The sequence below is a fragment of the Athene cunicularia genome (genome assembly GCF_003259725.1).
Source record: "Athene cunicularia isolate RWA chromosome 15 unlocalized genomic scaffold, athCun1 chr15_part1, whole genome shotgun sequence".
NCBI classification, from domain to species: domain Eukaryota; kingdom Metazoa; phylum Chordata; class Aves; order Strigiformes; family Strigidae; genus Athene; species Athene cunicularia.
The window spans coordinates 9,353,492-9,378,236 of record NW_020799121.1 but is presented as its reverse complement, the minus strand read 5'-3'; the positions used below and the strand labels follow the sequence as shown (position 1 = coordinate 9,378,236).

The 24,745-nt window shown below is 43.1% G+C and overlaps 1 protein-coding gene across 4 annotated transcripts in view; it reads left to right on the top strand.

The window, feature by feature from the left end:
- The window catches only part of ULK1 (unc-51 like autophagy activating kinase 1), an 83,410-nt gene that overhangs the window by 5,897 nt on the left and 52,768 nt on the right, over positions 1-24,745 (top strand). For all 4 annotated transcript variants that reach the window (XM_026859650.1, XM_026859649.1, XM_026859648.1 and 1 more), the window contains exons 4-8: positions 10,267-10,299; positions 11,126-11,162; positions 17,979-18,152; positions 19,902-19,975; positions 22,704-22,805. In XM_026859650.1, coding sequence (XP_026715451.1) covers positions 10,267-10,299; positions 11,126-11,162; positions 17,979-18,152; positions 19,902-19,975; positions 22,704-22,805 — 420 coding nt within the window. The remainder of the gene's footprint in view (positions 1-10,266; positions 10,300-11,125; positions 11,163-17,978; positions 18,153-19,901; positions 19,976-22,703; positions 22,806-24,745) is intronic.

Below are 24,745 nucleotides of genomic sequence, written 5' to 3'. Positions count from 1 at the left end.
GCCCCATCCTGGGAGACAGGGCTCCACTGTGACACTTGGAATGACTAAGGAGGCACTGTGTGTCTGGGAGATCACACTCCCGAGGTCAGGCTGCCTGCCTGGTTAAATCCTGTTTTAATTCCATCCCTGAGCGAGGCTGGCACGTTGCCTGGTGAGTGGGTGTAAAGTGCAGGCTTCTCTGAACTGCCAAGCAATCCTCTTTCTGTTTGTACTGCGGACAAGAGTGGGGTATCTGCTATCCTGCTCCATCAGCATCCTCGCATCTGTTGAAGGGGATCATTCTGTTACTGAAGATTGGATCTGGCTTAATTTAGAGCTAGGAGGGGAAAAGGACAAAAATCCAGCCACCCTCTCCCAGTAGTTTTGTAGGATGAGGCTTGAGAGTTTAGTGGACAAAAATGGCTGTGTTTATGGAGAGTAGAGAATTTTATAGTCTTGAACTTCTGTTTAATGTTGGCTTCACTGGCTGAGTACCCCACTGTGCAGGTCACAGAAACATCTAGCAAATGTTGCCCACTAAATATAGACTTCAGAGGAGTCATGGACTTTTTATAGAGGGAGTGGTCTTGTTGCATTTCTGAAATTATGATCACTGTTTTACTCATCCTGTGTGTAAAGCAAATACCTGTGTTTCTCTCACATGATTAAGGTGTCATGGAAGAGCCAGTGACGTGGAAGTTAATAGCCTCTAAAGCTCCTGTGGAAGGTAGCATTACTCAGGCTATAATGACAGATTAAGGAATGCTTCCCAGGAGTAATCGGAAACTGGTAGGCTGTTGTGTTCACAGTTTGACAGCAAAGCTCTGGTAACGGCTGAGGTGCTATTTGTGCTGTTTTTCTTGAAGTTCCACCAGTGTTTCCATTATGAAAATTTCTACTGTTTAAATCTTTGTGATGAGTGAATGCATTTGGTTGGAGTGAGCAAAGCAAGGAGGTGGAGATTTGGAAGATGGTGGGAAGAGGTTTCTAATCAGTAGCTGGGTGGGACTGAATTCAGATGGAGAACTGTTGTTGGAATTTCTTCCAAATATTTATAGGTCTAAACCAAAGCCCAATTAAAAATAATTTTGTGGCTGGGCTTGACCCTAAACTGTGAAACTTTAGTAAACCTGTGTTTCAAAAGCTCATCTTAATGCTCAAGCATGTGTAGAGAATTGAGGGTACCGTTCTCTTTCATGTGTCTTCCTTTTTCCTCTCCCTTTCCTTCACCCCCCACCTTCCCACCTGTTGATACCAGCTTTTGCACAGCAGGCAGACTAGCAAACAGCAGACATGGGGTTGGTGTTGGTGGTAGGAATCTGAGCTGGGTGGCCCTGGTTTGCTTTGAGGAAACTGCTAGAGAAGCTCTGGTCCTCTGAAGTGGATGTGTGCCTTCCATGAGGCAGACTGCCTTCATCACGGCGCACGCGAAGGGTACAGTGGGAAGTGAGAAGCTAAGTGCAGGGGTGGTCAGCAGATGTGGTGGACTTTGATCTGCATAGTTAAGGAGATGGTTTTGGTTTTGTTTTCAAAATAAGTACATACTTTTTTGCTTGTTTTCTGTTGGTTGGGTTGTTTTTTGGATTGATGTTTTGTGTTTGGGATTTTTTTGCTGTTATGCATGTTCATGTAGTAATAGTAAATGGCAAACGGTGGAAAGTGAGGATGTGGTCTTCCAAGGCAGTGTTTCTCAGGTACAGACCTAACATAATTTGCTTAAGTGAAGCCATCTTAACTGTCTTCAGATGTTATGGTTCCTCTCTGAGAAATTTAATAATAAATGACAAAATTCAGGGAAGAGCCCTGCCAACAGATAGCTTTAGAAACCTCTTTTGTGCTTGGTATATAGCAAAGGGATGCTTTAACTGTGTGATGTCACCTGCTTTATGATGTGCAGGCCTTAAATACCACCATAAACACAGAAATGCTCTCAAAATGCAAAGTGAGGATCTCAAAGCTGCGTTTGTTTATTAAGCAAGGTTGTTTCAAGGGGGACTGCTAGAAATGAATCAAATTCTGCATCGCTGGCTGCTTAGAGCAATAATGTTCTGTCTGGCTGCAGGAGCACCTGGCTTGTCTCCTAGCATCAGAATAACAGGAGGAATTAGGTCAGCCGAGCTGTCATAGTAGAGATCAACCAGAAAGTGTGGTTCCAGTGGGGGGAATGAAAGATGCAGAATTTTAAGTCATTAGAGATCCTGTTTAGCAAAGCGTCTTGCATCTCCAGAAGGGAAGGGCTCCCAGGTGTCTCGGTACGTGCTGGTGTCCCAGAGTGAGAGAGCTGCTGGCGTGATGGGAAACCCCAGGGACCACAGAGGAGAGTGAGGTGGGTCAGGCAGGGCTGAGACGCGGCCCCGGCGGGCAGCTGGATGGCTTTGGAGCGCGCAGGCTCCGTGTTTCCTGTGCCTGTGTGCTGCTGCATGGCTCTGCACACAGTGGGGCAGTTGGACTACTTTTTCTCCGGAGGCTTCTTCATTTGCATTTGACTGATATTTTTTTCGTTTAGTTGGCAATTATAGCCAGCATGTTAAGTATGATAAAACATATTCAGTTCTCTTTTGTTTTTTTTAAATACTGCAGATTCAAGCCCATGTTACTCCGGCTTCCAGTAATTAGATTTTTTTTTCCCTCTTAAATTAAAACCATTTTTATTTGAAAGAAAACCCTTTTTTCTTTAAACTCCTTGTTATAACACCTTTGTGCTGTGTGTTGTTTTCTTAAATCTAGTAAATGAGGTATGAAATAAATGGATGTAAAAGAGAAGACTTGCAAAGGCCAGTCATGCAGCTGCCATAGAAAACCCTGTGGAGGTTGGGCCTCTAATTTCCAGAGTTGCTTAAAAAAAAAAAAAAAAAAATCTCCTGCAGGGTATCAGATTGTGTTTGGGATATATTGTTAATAAAGCAAGCTGTTCCCAACTTTAGTAGTAGAACTACATTAATTGGTTCTAAAATCAAACTTCTGGACTGAGTTACTTTGCTTGTATTTGCACATATCTCAGTGAGTGTGTGATTAAAACTTAAACTCTTGTAGCCTGCCTTATTGTCTGCCTCAACCCACAGCACTCCCCCCGCTACTCCTGCTCTTTGGGTAGGCTCATAAAATCAACTTTATGGTATGCAAGGATTTCATTCCAGTACATGTGACTGAGCTTAAGGTAATGGGGAATTCAACCTTAAACATTCATTTTATAATATGACTGGTACAGAAAGGACATGAGGAATAAATACAGAAAAGCAAATCAGATCTTCAGTGTTTTATCACTGTTTTTAGAATTCTGAAGTTTCTTCTCTTGATAGCATTAACATAATTTATTGCCATTTGCAAAAAGGAGCTTGCTTTTGTCTAAAGAAGTTAATGGGTCTTATTCTGCCTGTTGGCAGAGGGGTAGCTACTTCTTTAAATTCCATGTTTGAAACTCCAAACTTTTCAGGATTCTGCTGCTTTTATCTTCTGCAGTCTCTTACCCTTGCTGGACTGCCACAGCTGCTGCACACAGATATGACCTGTGCTGGATGCTCTCGAGCAGTAATGCCTCCCTAAGAGCTGGCTGGCTGGGGGCACGAGCTTGTGTAGGTGGCGCAGCATTACCCCCAGATGAACATGACTGCTGTAAGAAGTGATTGCTTTTCAGTATCCCAGCAGCATGAGTCTTCAATTTGCTCTAATGCATGTTTTTGGTCTTGCCTTGAAGCTCTGTGACTTGTGGAACCTGCCACTTTGTCTCTATGCTCTTATTATGACATTAATCCTACATATTGGTTTCTGCGGTTAGGCTCAGATGCAGCTCTCGGCTTTGACTTGCTGTAGTGTGCTGCTCTGCAGAGGCCAGTTTGCCTCCGAAGGAGAGTCATGTTTTCCTCTTTGAGCTCTCTGCAAGCGCTGTAGCCATCAGTCATCCAGCGAGTGTGTTGAATCTCAGGGCTTTGATCAAGGCTGCAGTGAACTTGTGTGAAGCCAAGAGCAGAGTGCCTGGTCAGCAGGGCTGTGACAGGCACTGCAGCCTGCCACTGCCTGGGAGTAGAGGTGGAGAGAAAAGACTGGACTGGTTTGAAGGAGCCTGGAGAAAGCTCATGTCCAGTGGAAGAGATGGTGAAGTTTCTTCAGGTTGCCTGAAGATCAGGTGGTCTTACCAGCTCTTCTACCATTTGTCTGTGGTGGTATTAGCTGCCTGGCAAACAGCTCCATGGTCATGATGTGGTCTTGTTTGGTTTTTAATGTCACACAGTCAGACTTTATGACTGTTGCCAGAGGGATGGGAAGTACTTTCCCTCCCTTTCTGAAGCCCATGTAGAACCAGAGGATAACTTCCTGCTGTTTTTAATCTGCTCTGAAGTACAACCTGTCCTGAAACAACTCATGTGTTTTGTAAGCAGAGAGTACCGTAGTGCCTGGAATAGGGTAACACCCGTCCTTGGCATCATTTTCTTCTGGTCCTAAAGAAATCTACCTGCTGCAAGGCTGGCCATAAGACACTTCAGGGCTGCATAATTTACTTCAGTGTCTGCCTTCCTTCTGCTTGCCCTGTGACTCCGCTGGTGCTCTGCTTTCTGGGAGCAAGCTGACAGGTCTGTAGGAAGCAGAATGCAGTCAAGAGCCAGTGCAGAAGGCTGTGGGTGTCTCTGGGTCTTGCTGTTTATGCTTATTCCCTGGGATCTACACAAAGAAATTAGGAGCTCTCATTCTTTTGGGAAGCTGACAGTGACAATAACACTTTCCAGTCAGCAGCAGCAGGTTTTATTGCTGAACCTGGATGTGCCGAAACAGGTGAAGATATGGATGATGGTATGTGTTGCTTGCATATCATCTCCTGGACTGTACTTGTGTGACTGCCCAAGATTTCTCACTTCCAGTGTAGTCCATACACAAGAGGAAAGTGGTTGCTGGTTGCTTATAATGTGCTAACGCTCTTGGTGCAAGACCTCTCAGACTGCACGACTTGAATCCTGAAAGTCTGGATTTGAGGAACATTTTGTGGTATTTTATGTCTGTGCAGAGAGAAGATTATATTGCAGTGAATGAGTACTTTCCTCTTTCATCCTTTTCTTCCTTCATCTGAGTTAATTGTTGTCTCCTGAATTGGAAACCTGCTTGAAATGTTCCTGAGTTCCTTACTGGTAAGGTTCAAGAGTGAAGAGAACAACCAGGGCCAGATAGCAGAGAAGCACAATAGGCTCTGGGACATGTTTTTCTTTCTGTGTGAGGTCAAAAGGCATGTGAATATCTTCTAGCTATTTGCTTTAGATCTGTTTTCCAAAGGGTGAGCTTTAGTAGGTGCTCCCACAATTCAGACTGATGTAACTATTGTCTTTTATCTCGCTTCCGTTCAAATAGTTGCATCAAGAGATAATCCTTGTATAGCATGACCGTTTTCCTTTCACTCTTGCCTGCTCCAGCCAAGCTGTGAGCCAGAGTGAAATAATACCAAGAGATTTTACTGTTGGGAAAGTATCTTCCCTCTCAAGAATTGTGGGTTCTGTTTCCTGAGACCCGCCAGCATGGGAGCCCCTGCCTTAGCTAGAAGCTTTCTAGGTGCCCCTGGCCTAGGAACTTGTTTATGTAAAGCAGGATTGTGTTCATTACAGCCTGTGTGTGTGACTCCATTGCTGCTGTCAGAAGAGCAGTGACTAGAGACCATAGGCCAAAAGGGCACCAACTCCATGAGATCCTGCTGGCAGAACAGGAGGATGTGGTGTGCTGTGGTTCTGCTGCAGCAAGCGGGGAAAGTAACATTAAAAAAAAAAAAACAGAACAGAGCGGAAAAGCTTAGCTTTCGGTTGGTGTCAAGTTTATCTTCTACTGTCAGACTCTCAGCTTTATTTTATGCTTCTGTTGTGTTGGTACAATTGATGAGTCCTAGCCCCATTTAGAGAGATCTGTGTGCAGCATTTATCTTTGCTGGGCAGCTGCTCTGGGTGCTGTTTGAGAGGCAGTGTTGAGCAGCACATGGTAGATATCTTCTAAGAGGTACAAAATGAACCTTGGCTGTCAAAGGGAGGCCAACAAAAAGGCAGTGGTACACTATTCTTCAGGAGAGTAAACAGGTTTTAGGACGTGAGTTCATACAGCTCCTCTCCTGCAGGCAGCAGGAGCCTCGTCAGCCATGTGGTGCTCAGCACATGGGCATAACAGTGGGGCTGGGTTCATCTTTGAAGTATTCCTCCTGCATCCTCCAGTCTTCCTGGAAATGAGGATTTGTGTGAGTGGAAGCCATTCTTTGCTGGTTTTACTCCATTATCTATTATAACACTGGTCTCACAGAGATTGCTGAGAACACTGCACTGATGAGAGAGTTTTGGAGTATTGTGTAATTAAGCATCAACTTTTTTCCCTTCCTAAATGTCTTTCTAAACTTGGTGGGAGACTAGGCACTGGGGTAGAGTGCAGAGGAGGATTTCTCTGAGGAAGTTTCCTCTTGCAGACTTTTTAAGCTGTGGTAGGAGGATGACTAACTGTGGGTACACCCAGACATTTCCCTTTGGACACACCTAAACACACACTTTCCAAGAAGAGGATCATGCCACCCTCCATATGGGTGGAGGGAAAATTTAAAGGGAGACAGGACTGCTTGGTCTTGGTGTCTATAATGCCATCCCATCTAGTGTCCTAGTGAGGAATTTTAACACAGCACTGGGGTGATCTGTACTGAACTGCTAAATGAAGTTTCTTCATTACTTTGTCCTATGTCAGCAGATGTGTGTTATTTGTAGACAGCAGAGGCTATTGCCTATTTTTACACTCAATTAAATTGTAACTTCATCACTGGGGCCTCTGCTTCAAGAACTACGAGTCAGGCAGTGATCCAGACTGATTAATTCTCAGCCTAATGTCTTTGGCAGAGGCCTTTTGGTGCTGTTGTGGAGTATGGTCAGGGTACTGCTGCACTTTGTGATGAGAGGAAAAGTTAGAGGGTTGCCTCTGTGTTGCTCCCTTTGTTAAGCTTTCTTAGTGACAGGATTATCCTTGGCTGTGTGGACTGGCACATGTGAGTGAGGGGTCCAGAGTAAATTATCTGTAGCTCCTCTTGGATATAAGCCTCTGCAGAAGCACAACAAACTGTAATATTATTCTTGTTACTGATGTGGAAATGAGTGGGTTGGGCATTCTGTTTCTTTTCAGAGAAACCAATAGCCTGCAAAATTTGGCTTGCAGTATTTTTTTCCTTGTTTTGTTAATGAGCAAATGATAAATACTGTGGAAGGATAAAAATGAAAAAGAAGTAGTTTCTGCTGTTGAATCAGCTTGAGAGAAGTCCATTTGTCCATTTGAGAAACCAGGTCTCTTTAGACAGTTGTATCCCTTGTAACCACAGTAAGCTACTGGCTGAAGGCTTTTTCCAAACAAGAACTTGTTTCTGGGGCCCTTCCTGAAACAAATGTTTAATTTTCTTGGCAAAATCTCTACAAATCTCTTTCGGGTAAGTGGGTCTCGAAATGCTGAAATTGCAAATGTGGAAGTTGTGTCATCCCTGCTACAGGCGTCTGTGATCTGAAAATACACTTGCTAAACGTTCCTCTGCTGGGGTGTGTGTGTGCAGAAGGGTGGAGAGTGCTTCCTAGTAAGGCTTGAATGTTCAGAGGTTGCTGTTGCCAGTGAATGGTTGGGGGAGCCACCTACTCTCCTAGAATCTAGCCTTTGAGGCATTGCCCTCTTATCTCTTCACCCTGTATTGGTGGCATAAAACCAACCACCAAGGTCACTTTGTTGCTGGGGAAGTTGAGCAGAGCATCTCCCTTGCCTGTGTAGGTCCTTATTTCACCCTAGTCACTGTACACACTGGCTGCCAAAAATCAATTACTTGCTTTATGATGTTTGCTTGCAAAGTCTTTAAATAACGTACAGTGGAAAAACAACCTAACTGTACAGTGTACATTAGCTATTGGCTAATAACTTATTACAAATAACTTTTGGGCTTAGTTTGTGTAAGGTAAACTTCCTCTTCATTTTCTGTATATGTAATAATATATTGAGCTACCTCAGGCCATTCTGTCACTATACATATTAATGCATAGAGTTATTGACTGCAATGATCACAGCATGCTTAGACAAGAAGTGTCTATCAAAATGTTGCTGTGGCAGTGATGAACTGGGTACGGGCTGCAAAAACCACTTTGGATACTTCTTCTGTGTGCAGCCCTTGCCCTGTAGTGAGCTCCCTGGCCTGCACCCCCACAGTCCTTCCCTGAGCGGCTGCACCATGCTTCTGGTGTGTCCCCGCAGCTTCTGGTGTGTCTGCAGCTGGGCTTCCCAGGGGAGTGAGAGGCCTGGATGTCTTTAATAAACCTTGACCTTACACTGTTCTTGCTAAGGACAGAAGGAGCTGGTGGGCTTTGAATGCTTCTGAAAATTTTCCCCCAGCGCTTTGTCATGTGCAGAGCTTGTGATGATGTCTGGGGTTTTCTTCTGGCGCTGCTCCCGTGGGCTAGTGCTTCTAACCACAGCCTGGTTTCCCACTGCATCCTAAGTGTGTGTGGAAGTGGGTGACTTAATATGTATTGCTTTTAAATGCAGAGATTGGAAAACAAGGCATGTTTAAAGCAGTACTCTTCATGCAAGGAAATGCGACAAACACTGTTTTGAGCATCACAGAGAATTGTTTTCTGGACAAACAGGGAGACCTTCAAAAGCTCTGCTGGGCTTGGCAGTGAGAGCAGCTGTAAGAGCCAGGGGTAGCCAGTGCCGAGCTCTGGTGAACACTCAAACCAGGGGAGCCACGTGAGCCGAGGCTGCCCGGTGCCTTGACCCCCCCTTGGGGCAGGGTGGCCCGTGCTGCATGCAGCTGTACCTTGAGTCTCTCAAATTGCAGTAGTTCAGCTTCATCCCCTTCCCTCATGTCCTCCAACCAGTCTTCCAGCGAGCATCTGGAAACTGAGATTTCACATTGTGAGGTTAAAAGAGGACTGCAAGAGAAACGATGGGAGGTGCTGAGGACTCGAGGCATTGGCAAAGGCAGTCACTTTGGTAGAGGCTAGATTGGAGGTGGAGTCCTGTGGGCAGACCAAGATGAAAGGGGCTGAGAGCAGACAGTGGAGACTGCTTGGAAACTAAAAGGCTGGTAGGGTGGGTGCTGGGGCTTTTTGAAATTGTAGTCAGGCTCAGAAGAGGACTCAGGCAGGCAGGTGTCTAAACAGCCAGTAAGTAAAGGCATGCTGCCCTGGAGCTATGGAAATTAAGTCTCTTGCTCTGCTGTTGCTTTCAGAGCTTCTCCACTCACCCAGGTATTTGCTGCCTGCGCTTGTTCAGGACTGGGCCTTGAGTTTAGGAGTGACTTCTAGCATGCAGGCTTTCATGTAGTAGATCTGCTTCGGTCTGACTCTTTCAACAAGAGGATTTTGAGTCGTTCACCCTTCTGGGTCTACCCATGCCTGTTTTCATGTTTGTTCTCTGCTAGTGGTTTGGTGGCTCTGCTGAGCAAGTGCCACAGCCATGGTGTCAGTGTGGGTGTTGCAGAGCCACCAACGTGACTAATGTGGCTCCCTAGTGCTCTGTGTTCGTGGAGCACTTCTCCACAGTATCTTGTGCTTGTAGAGTGTATATACCGCCTTGTACATGCCTCCGAAGGCCAGAGAGCCAGTGGAGATCAGTTAAGGATGGGGTAACCTCTCAAGATTGTAACAAGTATCACAGTGCAGCACCTGTAGCAAATTAAGGAAGAAAAGCATTTGGCCTGGATTGTGCTGGTCTTGACCCCCATGGTAATGTTGACAGCTTTAGCCACCCAATAATAGCACTCTGTTAATGCATGTGTAGAACTTGTTTGTCCGCAATTACATTTTTAACCTGAGATCTTTCCTTTTTGCCCTTAAATCAAAAGTGAATCTCTTGGGCACTTTTCAGCAAGTGGAGTTGAACTGCAGGTCCCAAAGTTGTGTTGCTCTTATCTCTCTGTTCAGACTAGTGCTGCTCATGTGGGCATAGCTGCTATAAAGGGCCAAGTTAAATGTGGAAATGATTAAGGCTCTAAGATAGTAGTGTGCCAGCCATCTGCGTTGCATGCCGCAGTTAATCCTAAAAGCCAGAAAGGAACATGAAAACCCAAGCCACAGTACAGGAGATATGCTTGGTTAAATATGTGCACACACAGAAAGGAATAAAATGCTTAACTACCTGGCACTTTCATAGTAAGCAATCCTCCAGGAATTGATCTGTAATGAAGTTTTTTCCCTCTCTTCAGTTTGAATCATATAGAGCCCAGTTTACCAGTTTAAAAAGAAATGCAGCAGCTGTAACACATGTGAAATGTTTCAATGAATGAATCTTTTATTTTTCCATGTTCTCTTTCCCCAGGAACTGGCAAACTCTGTCTACTTGGTTATGGAGGTGAGTGTGCCTTTTTTTATTATTTTCTCATTTTCTCTCCCCTTTTCGCTCTTCTTTTTTTTTTTCTTTTAATTTTTAATTTTTTAAACTTGTTTTAAATATACCACCATGTTATACAAGTAGTGCTTTCTGCTCAGTCTCACCTGTGATGCTATTATTAATCTAATGTGCAGTTGCATGCCTTTGAGAACTGGAGCAGTGTGGATAAAGATATCAGCCAGGGGGATTTTTCATATTGCTGCTGTCAGAAGGTCACACTGGCACAGGTTTAATCAGTCAGACATTTCAGCTTGAGGGTCAGATGGGTGTTACTGGGTAGTATCTGCTCCAAAGATATATGGAAAGTAAATTTTCTCCACACAGTTTAGCTGCAACGCTATTAAATGTTTTCTTTCCTCTGTAGCCTTCACTCTTGAGGTCTTGTTGACTTTTCCTTCATGATACAGAATGTGTGATGTGGGGAATTTCAGTTTTCAGCTGTAGCTGCTCCCAGGCTTTCCCGAAACAGCTTTTCTGGTGGTCTCTCCAGTGGTGACCCTTCTGCTTTGCTCTGGTTTTATCTGTCTCAGTGATGTGCACACACGTGGAAGCTAGTTAATGCTGGTGTATCACAATGCAACATAACGTGTAGGGGAAGTAGGACAGAAGAGGAACCTGCTGGAATGTTGTTTGTTTTCTTGCCAGTTTCTGAATACATATTTTGACATATGTGTGATTACTTATGTTTAAATACCATGATAAGCCTACCATCCTAGTGAAGCTAACCATTTTCCTTTTTAACCTTTGTTTTGCCTTGCATTAACTGAGCTTTCTCTTCTGTTTGCAGTACTGTAATGGTGGTGACCTGGCAGACTATCTTCACAGTAAGTAGAACAATACAAAGAATATTCTCTGTATTTGGAAGAAAACACTGACTGTTTCAGTTCATTAAAGTTCCTGGGGTTTGTGAGCTAATGGTGTTTTTTGGGGTTTTTTTTTTTTTTGAACTGCAAAATAAATGGAGTATCACTGCTCTAAGAGGTTCACCCCTGATAATCATTTGAAAACTGAGAATCCATGACAATAAAGCTAGTCTTGTAGTCTTTCCTATGTAGGTCAGTGATAACTGTTGTAGGTAGTTACGTATTTTAGTTACAGTGGCCTTATAGATTAAACATGTTTTAGCAGTTCTGGGGATGTGATTTGTCTTTTTCTTGGTCACTGTAAAAAAGCTATTTATAGTGAAGTCTTTCAGTTCTGTAGGGTTGGATTAAAATAAGATCCCAAGAGTATATTTCACTTTCTTTGTTTTCCCCTAAGGGTCTCCTCACATCTAGGACAGAACACATTTCTTACGTCATTGAGGGTGACTGTAGAGTAGCCAGTAGTGTTGTGAGCTTGATGAAAATTACTAACTTCAGAGTCTTTTGGAGAATATAGCATGGGTATCTGTGACTGTGGCACCCTGAAGAACCTTTTGGTGAGACTGTGTCTTTGCCATCAAACCAAATGAAACACGCTGTCCATGTTATCCAGTTGCATTTCTAGGACTCGGGCTTCAATCTCCTAATCTATTTTTCAGTGGAGCCCACTGCACAAGTTCAGAATTGTGGCTTATGTGACAATTATGTTGCACCTCAGCACCTAAGTGGTAGGAGGGTAACAAGTTGCTTCGCTGCAATCAGAACGAGCCCTTCTTTTCTGTTGGCCTGACTTATTTTTTTTCTTCAAAGTAGCTTTCTTGTTGTTTTGCATGTTAACTAGAAGATTACTAAATGTGAAAACACAACTATAATCTCATTTCATGTGTGGCTTGGGGTCATGCTTAAACAAAGTTTTTTCATACTGTTCAAATTAAAAGCTAGTCAGCTGGATAATACTTCAGGCTCCTTATTTCAGGTACATAATGCCTGGAAATGGCAAAGATTGAAGGATTAAAAGCTAAATTTACATTTACCCTACAGCTACTGTTGCTATTCCTAGAATGATTATTTGGGGTTTGATGCGAGTATGCAGCACTCTATTCATACAGGGTAATGAATTATGTTTGTGGACTTTAATTTTCGGAAAGGATTTAGTATTTGAAGGAAAATGAAGGAATATTTTGCCTTTCATGTGTTTTGTTTGTTTAAAATGCAGGTGACAAGTGACAGGCATTTGTTTTTTAAAATCCAAGTTTAGTGTGCTTTGTTTTAGATAAGTGATGGTGTTTTGCATGTCTTGGGTATTGCTGCGCCTTAAAAGGAGCATATTTGGTGGTGGAACACTGTTATGAATACCAAGTGAAAATGTTTTTGTATTTGGTACCTTCTTTTTCTTGAATACAAGTGAAATTTTTAATAATTAAATACTTGTAAAGAACAGTCAAGCTTCAGTTTTACTAATGCGTGGGCTTTGAAAGCTAAAGTTTTTGGCTTTCATGCACATGAAATGAACCTTGATGTTAAAGCATTGGGCTGTGCACTCTTGTTGACTAAGCTGTGTATGTAAACAAGAACACAGCTTCTGGCCAAATTATTTATAGAAACATGGGTTTATAGAAAATCTTCCTGTTCATTCTGCTGCTTCCATGTGTACATTATTGTCTTTTCTGTTCCACCACCCCACCAAAAAGAAGTGAAGTATACTATGCAATTAGCCAGGCTATTAATACAGCTCACTTGTTTATCAAATGAGACTATGCAGGACTAGTTTGAGAACGTGATGATGAATTGCATTTTCAAAAAAAAAATCAGTTTTATCCCAGTTTGGTTTGTTTGAGTGTTGCCTGGGGTAAAGTTTGATCCTTCTTTGCCTGAGTTAATTTGAAATAGTTACCTTTAGCTCTGTTTTTACCAATAAAATATTTTATCTTGACAACTGTAAAGAGCAGCTGTTGTGGCTGGGAAATTGGTGCTTCCTTTTATTTTAACTCTTAATATCTGTGTGCTGGTTGCCAATAAAGAAAACCCAGCAGGCACAGATTTCCAGAGGGAGTGACAGTCAGTAAGGAACTGCAGCAAGAAAGTTAGTTATTTCCATCACTGCAGCAGAGATCTGGGTCTTCCAGATCTCAGAGCCTAGATACAAGTGTCAGCTTTTGCATCACATGGCTTTCTCCTTTCCACCACATGCTCCTTTGGGGTATCTCCTCTGTCAGCTTCTGCAGGCTCTTGGGGTGCTTTTGACAATGATGATTTTCTTCCTGAAAGCCCATCTTGGAAAATTCCAGGGTATTTTAACTGGTATGCAGGAGGCTCATCTCTGTTGAATGGCTGTTGTGCGACTTCAGTTATTTTAATAATTGTGTGATGGTATTTAATTGCAACATTTACTTTCCCACTGACTAGTCAGACGCTTTTGCTGGTTGTTCCTGTAACACTTATGCAAGCTGCACATGCAAATCCCCTGTTTCTCATTGAACGAGATGCTTGTAAGCTTCCCAATCCATTCTGCCCTCTAATTACAAGCATTAGGCAATATGGTAATTCTGTGTTGAATCCAAGGGCACTCTAATTCTCCTTGTCTTCATAACTGGAGGACGTGCGTGTGTGCACGTTTCAATGCAATATGCGTTTTGGCAGGGTTACCCTGTTGGTCAGACCCATCTGATATAACCCAAGGTTGTCTGTGTTCTGATAAGCCCAACTTCTATGTTTTTGTTCTGTAACGGTAGAATGCCATTTCCCTTCTGATAGATCTCTGTGGATGTTGCTTTCATTTAAAGCCCACCATAGGGTGTGTCTTGAGAGTGGTGGATTGCCACTGTGCGTGGTAGAGCGGTGGCAAGTGTGACAGAAGCAACCATCCGCTGTACAGGTATTCTGTGGCCTCAGGTACTCGGGAGGTCAGAGCAGGCTGATCTAAAATGTCTTCTTAAATTCTGTGAGTTGGCATTAACACAGGCTGTTGTGGATAGTTCATAAGTGTTTATTCATGACCTTTCTTAAAGCTGCTTCTTGGAGAGCACATCTCTGTGGAGAAAACTTCCTATGGGAGCAGCTCAGTTCTTGGTTTGACCACAACACATGCAAAGAGCTATTATTATCTTCCCAGTTCATCCCAAGTGGTGTGGGCACCCTTCTGCAAATGAGGTGTAAGGCACTGCTGTTGATAAGACTAGACCTATCTGGAATAAGTCTTGTACAGAAGACTTCACGGGAGTCTCACTGGCAATGTTCTGCAGGGATCGAGCTGGGGTGGTTACAAGACAGGCCCCAAATAAATCATCTTGGTCTCTCAGACTTCAGTGTGATTTGGATTAGGCCCATGTTAGAGATACTTATGGCACCTGTGGGTAAGAGGAGAAGTTATTTTTCCTAAATAACTCTTCCAGAATGACGTTGTCATGTAACATCAGCAGGTGTACTCAAACGCATCTACCCTTGGATCAGCGGATAAGGGCTGTTTGCTGTAGTTTACCTGGCAGCCTCTTGGCAGATTGAGTATCTCAGCACAGGCTGACCAGGGCACTTTTTAGGTGGTTTCATCCTTTTCCTACACCTCAAGAGCTACAAGGCACATGGGCTCCACACTGACCTACAATAAATATTTGCTCTGATCTACTGACCTGTGTAGCTGCTGTAGCCAAGGCAGTAAGCTGAGTGCCTCGTCACTGAAGTGGAGCCCATGAAAATAAACACAGGGATATTATTACTTCTCAGTAATGGCAAAGTAAGGCTTGTGAAACAGCATTCTCAGCAAGAACGTTGCTCACCACAGACATCCACAGGGATGCCCAGACTTCAGTGCAGGCTTACTGTTTTGCCAGCAGTTTTCTGGTGGAGGTGAGAATACCACCTTTTTAGTGCAGCTTCCCTAGTTAGGAGACAGCAAAGAGAGAGTTGGTTTGTTCTCCACACGTTTTGTTGTTTTTTGTTTTTTTTTTTTTATGGCACTAAACTGAATGAGTCTTCTGTATCTTCTCCCTCCTGTACTTCTAAAAGATCTTTTGCAGACCAATATCCTGAAGTTGCTGAAAGGGTCAGTTGCGCAGTTGTGTTTATGTCTCTGTCTTTCAGTTGGAGATTGCTGCTGTCATGCAGTAGACTGATGGGCTGAGTATCAGAAACAAGGACTCTTGTTTTTCTGTTACAGCCTACAGTGTTAATGGAGGAAGTAAAAGGATATGCCCCTACAGTCCCCGAGTAACTGACTGTCACTTCTAGGTTACTGCGGGCTGTGTCTCAGTTTCATAGTCCCACCTTACTGCACTACTTGGATTTGTAAGATTTAATGCTGCTAGAGGATCCAACAGATCTGTGTCTCATTTTGCTGTGCTGCAACATGGTAGCTCCACTATGCCACAGCAGCTGCATTGGGGGAGTCTGTCTGCAAGCTCAAGACACCAACTTAGATTATGCATCTGTCAGGGAAACATTACCTTTGCAGGGGTGAGAGCTTTGTACAGACTTCTGTGAAGTAGAAAAGCTTAAATTCTGCAGAAATTAGTAGTTTAGAGGCCCTGTTTTCTTGGGGTGAATGAATTTTTTGTGATCGTTGGCAACGTTGTTGTTTTCAGTATGAAGAGTTAGAATCCACGTTGGGGAGAATTAGCTGGTTTGCTGGTGGATGGTGGCTAGTGCTCTATTAGCCTTATAGCTATCAAATTATATAAAGGAGAGGGTTACACCTTCAAGATGTGGTGTGCTGTTGGGACTGCAGGTCAGAACAAAGCTCTCAACAACAGTTTCTCTGCTAGAGGCAGAGTGTATTTAGCCAGGAGTTTGAAATTGCCTGCTAGCTTAATAATGTTAAGAACTGCCAAGTTTCAAGTCTTGCTTCATGTGTGGGGGGATGATGAGACAGCTTGTCCTTTCCTGCACCTGAGCTGAATTGGGCAAAAAACTTTGAAATCCTTGCTGTTTTGTTTAAAGATGGTGTTTTAACCATGCGAGAATACATTTCCTTGAATAGGAATCGCAGAAATATTGCAGAGACCTTTTGTTGAAGAGAAGATTGAGCACAGCTAAGATGCTGGACCATTAATGGTACAGGACTAAGTACACTGATAGATTTCAGGAGGAGGTCAGGGAAAGCCTTGTTAAAGATGAGGTAGTGCTTTTTTCAGGAGGTATGTGTGGTTTGGAAGACCTGCATCTGAGCTGCCTCTTAGTATCCTTGAAATCCCTTCACAGAATCTCCCCCTCTTGCAGAGGAGTCTCATGAGTTCCAGCTGAGTGCCAGTTCATGAGGAAAAAGGCCCAGGGAGGGGAGAGAAACTCTATATGCATGTGCACTGCTCTCACGTGTATAAGTCCAGGACAAGCTGATAGCCATGGTGACATTTCAGCTCTGCTTGTGTTGCCTTCTAGAACAGTGAGGTTTGGGAGTGGTAGGAGTTTATTTTTTATTCTAAGTGCTGTTTACCTTATCTGTGTCCTTTGCTGTTTCCCATGCACATATTTTAAAAGTTAGATTTTTAATTTCCTGTGTTGTGTTAAAACTGCGTGTAACCTCATCTGTGTTTTCATAAGAATTCTTCCCTTCTAGCTGACTAGGTAGAATAGCATTTTGAAGCTCCTGTCGGCTTGTTTTAATGTCTTACTAGAGAACAGCTGGAAAAACACTAATGAAGTCCCAAGTAATTTACAAGGACCTTTTACAAAAGAAATTATTTTATTCAAATGGAATGGTGCTTTCTTTAAGCCTGACTTGCTTAGCGACTGACAAGGAGGCAGGCTGGTAGCACTGTTGATCCTGGGTTTTGTTCAGCAGGCTGCTCCCAGCTTTGGCAAGAGTTTCATAGGTATAGTTCTTAAAATAATGAGAGCTAATGTTGCATCTCTCTGATCAGAAGAATCGTTTTAACATTATTTTAATCCCTTCAATATTAGTTTTCACACCACAGTTTTTGGACAGCCCACATTTCAGGAGAGTGCAGTTCAGAGCTTCTGTATTTGCAGGTTTTGATTATTATTCGTGTATAAAAGCTTTTTGAGATGGTTTTGTTGTTCTTTCCTACCTATGGATACAAGATAGAGGATATCAGATGACAGTTTGCAAGGGCTGTTTTGTAGGGGTATGTTGTTAGGTATTGGACCATGGTTCATTTTAACACAGGTTTGGGATTAAAATTATGATTTGGTCTAGCAAGTGATGATGCACAAGGGTTAGGCCTAGACTTGGACTCCTGTCCCAAAGTTACAGATTTCCTGTTGGTCATGTACCCTAACTGACAGAATTTAACCTACCAACCCTTTCCAGGTCTAGCCTAGACCTTAGTGATTCTTGCAGGCATAAAGCTTAATGCTGACCGCCTTTCCTCTTAGCACCAGATTTAGACACAATCTTTGTGATATAGCTTTATGGACCAAAGCTCCAAGTTAGTGACCCTTCCATTCCTTGGGCCACAGGCCCTGCCTAGTGCATGCCTAGAGCTGCCTGGCAGCTCTTGTTGAGGGGAGCCCTAAACCTCACCAGAAGTCACTTTTTGAACCTAGCTGACAACCCAAATTCAGCACCCACCGCTGGCCTGAGTTCACCATGAGAGGCCCAGGGCTGCAAACAGCACTGACCACAGAATAAATTGGAAATGCAAACACCCTCCCATGTTGCCTGTAGGAATCATTCAGAAATAGTGTGTGGAATAAAAATGCCATACGTGGAAGTAAAAATGTCAAGTATGGCTAATTGCTGTGGAGAATATGCCCTCTGGGCTCTTCAGAGAACTGGCATTGTAATTTTTTAATCTGTGGTTATTTTTTTTCCCTCCTCCCTAGCTATGCGGACACTTAGTGAAGACACCATCAGGCTCTTTCTCCAGCAGATAGCGGGTGCCATGAAAATGCTGCACAGCAAAGGCATCATCCATCGGGACCTGAAACCACAGAACATCCTCCTTTCCTACGCGGGAGGCAGGAAATCAAATCCCAACAACATTCGCATAAAGATTGGTAAGACCCCATTATTAATGTCACCCTAAGTGCTCTCAGGAGAGTTTGGTGACAGATAAGTGGCAAGCCTCAATCTTCCTTTGGGGAACTGTCTAGGGGGAGGAAAGAATTGTTGCACTTTTTAAAATGTCCTAATGTTTTGCATCTTCCTCACTTAGTTCCTCTGCTAGGCATAACCATTAGTTGGCTCCAAGCAGTAGCAGCAAGAGCTTTCTGCTCTGCCAGGACACGGGCTCACGTGAAAGAACTTGGGCAGGCCTCCCTCTATTTCCAAGCTGAATGGTGCCTCCCTTGGTACAAACAGATACTAGCCTGCTCTAATTGGCTTGTAGTCTCCAGGCTTACCAAGAAATCAGCAGCTGTTGTGACTTTTTTGTTTTCAGCTTTTAATAGAATTGAGGTAAATGTTGGTGTCTTAAGGCCTGAAACTAGCTGCTCTCCTGGTTGGCCTCAGCGAGCACAGTGGGAGTTAGGCGAACCTAAAAGCAGGTGTTTCACAGTCTGAATTAGAGGCAGGCTTCTCAGCTGCATCTCGAAAAAATTAACTTTCTGCACATTAGGCAAGTGGCACAGATGGACCAGTAGTTGAGACCAATGCTCCAGAAATCCAGTTACAGAGTACACATATCCCCTGTGGTCCCTCAGAAATGAGTGCTGGCTGATGTCACCCTCACCCGTGGACCTTTGATTATATTGCAGTTCATGAGCTGAAGGTGACACCAATTAGACAAAACTGTTCCTTGCCTGAACACTGTGAAGTGGAGGAAGTGTTAATATTTCCATTCTGCCGAGAAATGACGTCCAGTGGAAAAGTTTCAAACATTGCTGCCCATTTGGCTGAAGCATTTTTGTAAAGCGCAAAGTTATCTAGAAGGTGGAAGTGACTGGGAGCCACAAACGGGCAGAAGGGCTGTGGGCACAGTTGCTCTTGGGTGTGAGGTACCCTGCATCCTTTCCCTCCTGCTTCCTTGCGAAGTACATGGTCCAAGGAGTAGCTAGCTGTACCAGTCCATTAGTGACAGATGACAGTGTAAACAGCTGTGTCAGTCTCCTAGCTTGATATGTACGGTAACCTTGAGAGAACCTCCAAGTATCATATGATCAGATGCTGAGTAACCTGCAGAGGTAATTCATCTTGGTATTCCCTGTCCCTGGCTTTTCTAGCCACCAGGTGAACTATGGCTCAGCTTTCTGACCTTGTGCTGGGGTTAGCTGAAACTCCTCTAAAGGAACAGAGCAAGACTGTTTTCAGTAGGGCTGGTCTAGAAAGGCGGGTGATGGGAAGTAGTGGTTTCTCTTGGATGGCTGTTACATTGTGATCTTTTCAGTGGAGGGGAGCTTTCAGTTCCCCAAATTAAAAGTTGAGATAGCAGCTGATGAACTAGCTAGCATGAACTGGCACGCTCTCATCAAAGTCAAGAGAGCTTTACCAACTTCCAGCAGCTGACATTTTGGAGTGTGGGCAAATGGATACAGGAAGAAGTGACTGTTGATTGCTGAAAAATGGGTGGGAGTTTGTTCTTCTGAATACTGTTTTTGTGGCTTGGTCTGTCCTCCTGTAGTGTGCATTAATAATGAGCACTGGGATGTTGCTGCTTGAGAGGAGAGCTATCAAAGTCTTTTTAAGATGAGGTACTTCACTTGCTGTGAAGAATCATGGAAAGTGAAAGGAGAGGGAATCAACTGAAGAAGGTGTAGGCTTTCTAGAACTGGTGTTTGATCCTGATCTACCTCTTTTTCTCTTCATAGCTGACTTTGGGTTTGCCCGATATCTGCAGAATAACATGATGGCAGCAACATTGTGTGGTTCACCAATGTATATGGTAAGTATGTTTTCCTACAGGTTTTTCTGTATTGCTCTTACCTTGCCCACCAGAAGCAAGGCTTTGTTTTTTGCTAGTCTTTGCCCCAAAGGTGAAGTTTTATTTACTTGTTGCAAACCAGCTATTACACAGGGAGACTTCATAAAGTTCTAGCTGCTGGTAATGTTGAACAACAGGTGCCTGTGCTGTCACCTCACTTTCAGGTGAGCTGTGGATAAATAAAACTAAACAAAATGGAGTGTTTATTGCTGTCTGTTCCCTGAAACTGCATCTTCCAGAGGGATCAGGACTTCTCCACTGGAGGCACTGGGAAATGAAATCTATTTCCTCTGCTGAGTGCAAAGCAATAACAAAAGAGTGAGAGCTGGGGTGGTATTTCACACATCTGTCTGTATTTTAGGTGTTGGTTCCTTGGAGAGGAGCCTCAGTAAATCTGTAAATTCAGCAAGCCCTTTTGAGTCAGAGTGATTCCACAAACCTGCTGTCACCTCAGGCATTGCAGTTGTTTTTCCTAAGGCCACAGCATCAGGAGCAAGGTCCCCGTTTAACAGCAATTTTGTAAAATCTCCTTTTAGCATTTTGGTCTTGCAGAATCCCTTCAGATCTGTAGACCTATGCAGGCAGAGATTTTGCCATTCTGGCTAACTTATTCTTGAGTATGCTTTGCTGTACAACTCAGCAGATGGGTTTAAATGGATCTCACCTGCTTCTATTTTCAATTTCTGTGCATTCCTGCTCCCTAACCTGCCCTCCCTGCCCCCCTCCAGTTCTTTCACCAAACCAGCTGCTTCCAGGATGACTTCTTAGCTGGTGAAACAGTTGTGTTTAAAAACCACGCTGATCCCTTTCACCCCCTTCGTACTTTCCACTCTGGGGCCAGGATATAAGGAGGTGATCTCTTGTTTGTGCTTGTGGCAGCAGTCAAGATCTTGGTGTCATGTCAAGTCAGTGAAATTAAAAATGACAAAACCAGGCCAGAAATAAAAATGTCAAAGCCAGCCATGTAATAGTTCCTGGGGATGTGGTTGTCTGAGCTCAAAGTAAAAAGATGATGTGGATCAATTTAGGTTGAATTTTTTACAGGTGCCCTGGGGGCAGTAGGCACCTGATTTTGAGCATGATCTAATCCACTCTTGAGTTTTGGGTGGTTTTGTCTGTACTTTCTGGACTGTGCTGCACTGCACAGGGGTTGCATGTCTGGTAGTCTGTTCCACCGTACTAACTCAAGCAAAACAGACATTCCTTCTCTCCTTTTTTGAAGTGTGTTTATTTGAACTGTGCTATATGTGAAGATGATGTAATTTTTTTTTCTCCTGTGAGAGTTTCCTGAATTGTCTACTTTTAGTGATACTTTTTCCTTTTAGAGTCTCTTGTGAAAGTAAATGAAAACACCCAGCTTATTTTTTTGAAAAGGCTGGAGGAAGCTAATAATGACATTTTTCTCTTTTATTTTTTAATTTTAAACAACTCTGCACCTTATAGGGAATCTCAGAATTTTTCATGTTGTTCTTTTACTGATGGATTTGAAGGAAGATGTGGAGTGGTGGTTCACTTGGGATTTAGGGGGTGTTTGAAGTCTGTCCCTACTGCTATTGTGGATCTTGTGTGTTGGCCATAGGAACATCTGCTGGCAAGGCAGACCCTTAGTCCCTGCTGTGGCTCGTAGCCCATTGCTGCTCCCTTTCATTTTGCTCCTTTCAAAAAGAAAGGTATTTTACCCCCACCAGAATGAGCTTTCTGTCTGAACTCTGATACGATCCATGTCACAAGGGACTTCAAACCGCCTTGTGCAGTTCTTGTCCTGCTTCCTTGGCTTTGTTTGGTGCTATGCCTGCTTCCCTCAGGGACAGACTGAGCTCCTCTCCACAACTTGTTTGCTGCCATTTTTTTTCTGTTTCATGTGGCCTTTACTTCTAACAGCTACAGAATTGGTCCTGTTCCATGCTGGCACCACTGTGATGAAATCTGTTATAAACACGTGGGATTAGCAAGCCTGACTTTCTGTCCCTCCTCTTCTGCTGCCTCTCCTAAGGCACGCTGCTCCTGAGCCACAGGGCTTTGTGTACTTGCACCATCTCCAGCTTTTGGAACAAGCCCAAGAGGGAGCAACTGAGGGCATGGTGTGAGATTAGAAACCAGAGTCTGAGGCACAGCAGGGCTCAGTCTGATGGACTGAAACACACAGATCTGCCTTTGAACCCAAACTGTGACCTTGGCAGAAGGCTCTGGAGCATAATTAATATGCTCCTATCTTAAGCTAAATGAGGAAAGCGCATAAGCAGTGCAGATCAGGATGGAGGCCAAAGCTTACCTGTGCAGTGTGAGCCTTTGCTTTTTTGTTCATTTGCCTGTTACTTGCTTTGGTTTAGAAGATCTGTCCATCCGATTTCAGTGAGGCAGCTTCTGAGCACAGGAGGATTCAGCAGAAAATGGTACACTGAGAAGGGAGAGTGCTGAGTTTGCCCAGTGTAGCAGAACAGCATCTGGTATTTTTTGTGTGACTGAGCAAAAGTCTCTGCTTCTCACACTTAAGGAATTGTGTCTTTCAAGGTAGTGTTACAGTCGTCTTGGGAGCAAATCTTTCATGGTTATTGGGGAATCTAGCTCAGGGGTTTTTAAAGTATAATAGTGACTCCTGTTTGTTTCTTGTAAGTGAAAAAAAAAAACAAAAAAACCCCAAACAAGCTACATCTTTTATAAAACACCTTTCTGTTTTCTCCCCAAAAAGGCACCAGAAGTTATTATGTCTCAACACTACGATGCCAAAGCTGACCTCTGGAGTATAGGAACCATCATTTATCAGTGTTTGACAGGAAAGGCTCCTTTTCAGGTGAGTTGCTTAGATCTAATATTTTGGATTCTCTTTTTTAAAATTTTTCTTTCCTTTTAATCTGATTACTCTAAGATTTACATCATCTACAACATTAACTACTGTAGACTCAGTCTCATGGAGGTCTGGCTGTCCAACACTTGGCAATGGGCTGCTTATATGTTATAATGCTGGACATTTTACTAAAATATGATTCTTATCTGGGCTGTATCTCAGTGAAATGTATTTCCTGGTTATAAATCTGTAGGAAGGGTCATATCTTCAGAAAATTATCATGAAAGCAGTGATTTTTTTTTCCAGAGCCACACTTAAAAATTCAGTTTCTATTTACAACTGTACTCAGTATATAATTTATAATTGTAATTCTGTTGGATATGGAGTGACAGTAAGGAATGTTGTAATTGCAAGTGAATGTTTGGGATGATTTGGTGGTAACTGGTGTATTTGCAGTTAAATGAACTTTGTTTTTAGAGCAGTTAAGTAGGATCTTATCAAAAGGATCTTATCTGTCATCTCACAGCAATCTCTTCCAGCCTGAAATGTTTATGTTCATCAAGTCCAAGCCCCTCCAAATATAACACAGTCCAGTAAAACTCCACCCTGTAATTTATGCCATGACTTCTGGATGAGCTAGAGCATATCTTTTGTGACATTCTCTGATTTTGAATTTCTGAATTGTGGAGAATTCATCACAGTGGTATGCAAGTTGTGTCAGGATTACTTCATGTGACTTTAATTTTATGTATAGTGGAGTTCATCTCGACTCTGCATTTTTCTTGTTCCCATTCGTTAGCGTGCCACACACAGTGTGTTACTTTTCTTCCATGCTGAATGAGATCTGCTGACTCTCCCTTGCAACCAGTTTTAAAATACTGTACTTGCCAGTTTTTTTTCCTTGCTGCCTTATAGCGTAGCAGAGAGATGCTTGACCTGCTGATACTTCTTTGCTTCTCTAATGCATGAGCTCTGTAGACCTCCTCTCTAAATCCATGGAAAAAGACCAGACCTCAGATTCGCATGTTGATGTGTCAGCTGAATGGCAGCTCTTCAGCTTCTTAGATCAGTTAGGGCAAATGTGAACTGTGGCCCTCTTTTCATGTCCTGACTCCTTAACAAAAAACAAAAGCAAAGGCAAAACCAAAAACAAACAAAACCCCAAAACAACCAACCAAATTCAGTTGCAGGGAGAAAATCTATGCTCGTGTAATAAGGCAAATTTTATGAACTGCAGGACTTTCTGAGGTTTAGTTCCATGGCTCTTTAGATTTTCGCACAAGACCTTGAATGTTTATGCAGTTACATCAGCAGGAAGGATAAAGTGAATTCATAATCTCTTGCAGGAAAGAGTGGGCAAATACAGAAGTAAACTAATGCTATGTTTTGGTTTTGTCTAGAGCCAAAACCAGTTTTCTCCTTCAGGGTAACTTTTTCCCTGCTGCTGTAAAAATCTTCCATTCCAGTGCTTTGTATTCTGTCCACCAGCTTGCTGTGTATTTAGAGCAAGACTTCATTTCCTTTGCATATTTCTTTTTTTGTAAACAGCCCTAAAAAATACACTGAAACTCCTGAGTGGCTCCTGTTTACTGGCTGCATCCACTTGTTGTCAGTGTTGGTATCTTTGAGAAGAGAAAATTACTGTTAGGATAAAAAAATAAGTATTTGTGCATTAAGAAAAAAATCTTGGGGTGGAGAAAGCAAGCTTTGTCTCTGCATGCATAGGAAAGCCTTGCATTTGTTCTGTCTTGTAACCTGGTGCCTTTTAGTCTCTAGTCTTTTTAGTTTCTTGGTGCCTTTTAGTCTCTAAAAGGCACCTTGATAATTGTACTCATCCAAATGATTTAGTTATTTAATGTGGTGACTTTATCATAGGTGTTATTTGCTTAGTAGCTCACACACAGCCTTGGGGCATCTGATTTCTTTGAAAAGAATTAGGTGGCTTT